The sequence below is a fragment of the Wasmannia auropunctata genome, unplaced genomic scaffold (genome assembly GCF_000956235.1).
Source record: "Wasmannia auropunctata unplaced genomic scaffold, wasmannia.A_1.0 LD336064.1, whole genome shotgun sequence".
Lineage (NCBI taxonomy): Eukaryota > Metazoa > Arthropoda > Insecta > Hymenoptera > Formicidae > Wasmannia > Wasmannia auropunctata.
The window spans coordinates 2103444-2108490 of record NW_012026826.1 but is presented as its reverse complement, the minus strand read 5'-3'; the positions used below and the strand labels follow the sequence as shown (position 1 = coordinate 2108490).

At 31.9% G+C, this 5047-nt stretch overlaps 1 protein-coding gene across 1 annotated transcript; it reads right to left on the bottom strand.

The window, feature by feature from the left end:
* Positions 1-696: 696 nt before the first annotated feature.
* Positions 697-3505, bottom strand: LOC105450321. The gene is made up of 5 exons (XM_011690103.1): positions 3220-3505; positions 2664-2825; positions 1806-2225; positions 1563-1706; positions 697-1442 (listed from the first exon to the last, which is right to left on the bottom strand). Exons 1-5 carry the CDS (start codon positions 3503-3505, stop codon positions 697-699), a joined length of 1758 nt encoding a protein of 585 aa, XP_011688405.1.
* Between the last annotated feature and the right edge of the window lie 1542 nt (positions 3506-5047).

Here is a 5047-nt window from a genome sequence, read left to right as displayed (position 1 = left end):
AAAAAATCTTACTTTTTGAGGTTATACCTCTAAATCAGGCAAAAGCTGGGAGTTTCATATTAGGGCATATCCTATTGCTTCCCCATCAGGCAAGGATTGGGAATTCCGTATCAGGGCATATCCTATCGTTTCCCGATTAGGCAAAAATCGGGAATTCCATGTCATGGCATATCCTAGTGTTTCCCAATCAGGCCAGAATCAGGACTTCCGTATTATGGCAAACCCTACTCTTTCCCGATCAGGCGTTAGTCATACATCTGGCATTCCCGATCTAATTTCTGCTCGGGAAAGGAACGCGCTAAAAAGTAACACATTTCAAATGCATTGTCTCTTTTATTTCAATATATATAAATATATATATAAACATACACACACACATACTAAATGAGAGATTTATGAAATAGATAATTTTAAATAATTTTTAACTTATTATCTTATTAAAATATTATAATTATAAATATTACAAAATATTTATTTTTATTCATCTATAAAATTTAGTTCTTTCGTTATTCAAAAGTCCCGCAAATCTTAAATCTCCTATTTCAACATAAATTAAAGGATGAGGAAACTTTAAATCTTCTAAACTTATTATATCATGAACATTAAGACATTTTTGTTCAACGCAATACGCATTTAATTTATCATAAAACGAAATAGTTTGCAGAGAGGAAAAAATAAAATATATTTTGCCATTTATCACAAATATTTCCTGACTTCACCAAACACTGGAAGGAATTCTTCTTCATTTTGCAACAATATAAGAGATTTTGGTACGTATGTTGTTCCATGAATTTTTACTTTAGGAATACGTAATAATTGACAATTAATTCTCTCAGCTTCAGTTAAATATTTATGAAATAATTGATCATTTGGTAGATTATTTAACAATACTGTGTCACCAGGACTTATCTCATGACCTTGATATAAAAATTTTGTCGATTCTCCTGAATATGTTGCTAATTTCGAGTAAAGATTAGCTTGATGTCTATATGCACATGTATATGCCATATTTTTAACATTGCGTACTACGGGTACAAGTTGTTTATAATAAGCGTGAGCACTTTCAAACCGCAAACACCACTGCTGTCGTGCTGGTCCAAATAAACGGATACATCGTGGTATATGAAGAAGAAAATGCATCTTAGGTATGGCACAATCAGGATACAATAAAATGAATCTTCTAATATATAATTGTATCATGTGACTAAGAAAATCAACCGATTGATCATGAATTTCATAAGCTAAACACATGTTTAGTATTTGTAGTAAATGCGTATGAGTCAATAATCTTACACAGATATCGCGATCTTGCTCATCGATAATAGATTCAGCAATCAAAAACGGTAAGACGTGAGCTAAGGCAAACATCTGTGCTGCTGTTTGACGGAGTTTACTGTCTGTTGAAACCAAATGTTCGCGCAATATTACAGCTGGTATATCTGCTTTAAAATGTCCGTAATAATTATAATTTGTTCGCTAATTGTTCAAGTTATCTAACGTGAAAACTGTTTTTTCAATAATTAAATAATAGAGTAGCTTTCTAGTAGCAAGCTCTTCAATACCTTCAAGAAGTATGTGCATTGCATCTTGTGGTAAACCAACAGTTACATCGAAATCTGGAATATCTAATAACGGACTTCGTGAGTTAACGCCATATCTCCGTTTCCAAAATTTTGAAACGTAATTCGATACATTTGGCTCACTAACTGCAGCAATATGTTCAGTATGAGTTATTTTATTTCGTAAAACAAAATTTTCTTCTGAAAAAACATTTTTCCAATCATTTTTCGTTATCATACACTGACGACATAAACGATGAGCCGATACGGACTCCTTGAATCCTCTCATGAGTGCAGCTGCAGGAGTATCAGCGCAACAAAATAATAAAGATCCTTTAAAAATTGTGTCATTACCTCTTACATTAATCGTGACTCCTTCAGTACGCAATTTAATTATATCTTGTATAAATGGCTCTAATAATTTCCCAAGTGCCCTATCTTTTTTTAGCGACTCGGTTTTTACGATTGCCAATAGCTGAATAGCATTTTTTGAAGATCGTTCTTTTGGATGAATATTTCCAAGAGTCCAATAGAACATCGACAGTTTTTGATTTTTTGAAGAAACGCCTAATGGGTTTGCTACGCCAAGATCATCGTAATACAAAATTATAGCCAACGAATTAGGATGGCTGCGAAAAAATTCATTTTCACGATAAGCAGAACCGTCTAAAATTGTTTTATATGTATCATTTTCGTGTTGTATAGGATGTTCAATGCTATTCCGTACTTCATCATTATGTAACAATAATTTCAAGTTATTTAAAAATGGTACGACGTATGCATGCCGTTCAACTTCTTCTAACCCGAATTGACCTTTTTTTTTTTCATCCACTGAAGGTCTTTATAAATCATATATTTTTGAGGAAGCACCATATTAAATTTCTGGACAAGAAATGCATCTAATTTTTTTTTAAATTTATTCATGAAAATAATATTGAAGAAGGGTATGTTGTTGTAAACTTCTCTTTTATCACATCGAAGTTAATATGTTGCGTGTCTGGATCCATTGATTGACGTAATTCGATCTGAGAAAAAAATTAGTACAACTATTTATAATATATAGTATTTAAAATATAGAGATAATCAATAAATTAATATTTTTACCAGAATAATTGATGAATAAATTGACATCAAAGTGTTGAACACCTTCAATTACTCTTTCAATTGCCGTTTGAGATATTTTACAATTTTCCCTAATACCCAAGAGAAATTTAGCTGCATGCCATTGAAGTTGCTCTAATGCTGTCATAATTGATTCATCATAACCTGAATATTAAAATAATACACATTGCTTGTTTGTTGAACTCATTTCTTATTTAGTTAAGTTTATTTTTAATAATACACGCAAGCCTCTCAGTTATTCAATATTAGTCTTGGACATAAATTGAATGTTTCAAATAATTACGACTATATGGATTACATTTACTTTATAATTCATAATTTATTAGTATTCGAAAATGAAAATTATCCGAATAATTTATAATTCTTTAAATAAATTATAGATTATTAAAAAAATTATTTCCATAATTTATAATTCTTGAGGAATCAATTATTTATTAAATTTCAGTGACAAATTATCGTAATCGTAATTTGTAAATAAGAATTATAAAAATAATGAACACTATTCAGAAAAAGAAAATTATAAGAGAATTACAATCACCTGCATCATCATTCTGATGATTATTTTCTTCTTGCATAAGATCTATATCTGGAAAATAAATGTCACGTTCGACATGTTCAACGTCAGACAGACCATTATTGCCATGATTTCTCCAAATATGTTGGCGAAATAATTTCCACTTATGAAAAGTTGCTCCACATCCATCATGCTTACATTGAACTTGAAATCGAGGATCTAGTCGATGAAAACGTACGGTATGACGGATTAAATCATCATTCGACACGCACACAACTGAGCACATGAAGCACTTTACGTTGTTTTCCATTTTTAACACGAAATAATCAAACTGTAATGAATTGTTTATATATATTAGGTAAATTTGTATATAATATAGTATTGGTTTTTAGATTAAAAACCTATAAAAAAAGATGTAAAATACCATTCACAGGTGTCAGAGCTAATTGTTTTGACTGGTTTGCAATCGATTCCGATTCAAAACCAATGCAAAATTTTTGACTCTGACATCTGTGTATTGCGTTTCTAGAAATTTTTTTTACCGGGATAAGCTGAGTAAATTTCTTCTGCTTAATCCTTTTGTAGCTGTGACACTTTTGTACATGCTACGTTTCTTTAATTTCTTTACTTTCCTCGTTAACAAGCTGATTGAATTCTTCCTTTCTTCAGGTGTGAATAATTATCATAATTATCAATCGTACTTTTATCGTATTTTTCTTGGTTATACCACAGTGTACATATACTGTGGTTATATACCGCGCGATCATGGCGCTGCGGACATAACGTCAGCAGATATCCCATTTGCCTGTGCAGTCACGTGATAGCTAGATTCCAGCATATTCTTTCCGTTCCCTCTACTTATAGTCAGTATGGCTGCAAAACCGTAAATCTTTGCATGATTTTCGTGATAAATCTATTGAGTCTTATCAAATAGAGTATCTGTATATTATCTGTGGTCGTGTCAGAGACTATACGGTCTTCGTGTAAATAATGTTTATTATTTACACCTACTTTAGATACAACTAAAAATGGAAAAACAAGTTTTTTGTTTGATCGGTGAACGTTGTAAATCGTTAAAATTCGTCAAGAATGAAAACGTATCTGACGCTGAAGCGATTCGTAAGTGTCTCATGGTGGCAAGCAAAAATGATCCTGTGCTACAGTCGATGATATTTGGCAAAGCTGTTGTTTTGCAACGTGCGAATCCCGACAGACATAATCGGTTATGTGATATTGACGAGGATGATGAAATACGAGACAAGGAAGATATCCACGTACTTCTAATTGATTTGAAGCTAAACAACGAATCTAATATTCAGCTATCTGAAGCTCTCGCAACAGGACGTACACTCAGTATCGATGTTCCTGTTCTACAAGTATGTAAGGAACAGGATGAGCATAACCTCGAAATAGAAGACAATGAACGCTCTGATCAATCTATAATTAAAGAAACAGAGGTAAGTCAGAACGTATAGTGTTTATTTGTGGCTCTAACGTTTTTTTAAGTCACAAAGTGCGAGTGGGTCTATTGCAGGCACGAGGGAGTGCGAATAGATACATTGAAGCCATAATTAAATTTGTTTTACATTATATTCAATTAATATTTTTAAAAATCTATGTTTTGTAGGTTGAAATAATAGTAAAAGATGTAATAAAAATGAAAAAAGAAATATCTCCCTTAGTGCCGGAAACATCCGAAGAATTACCTCCTCCAATGAAACTTCAGAAAATTAATCATTTATCAGTAAACGAAAATACATTATCTCTACAGTCAACATCTCTACAATTATCACAATCATCGTACTTAGGAAAGTCGGGATCAATACCTTATCCTGCGTTACTGCCAAAATTT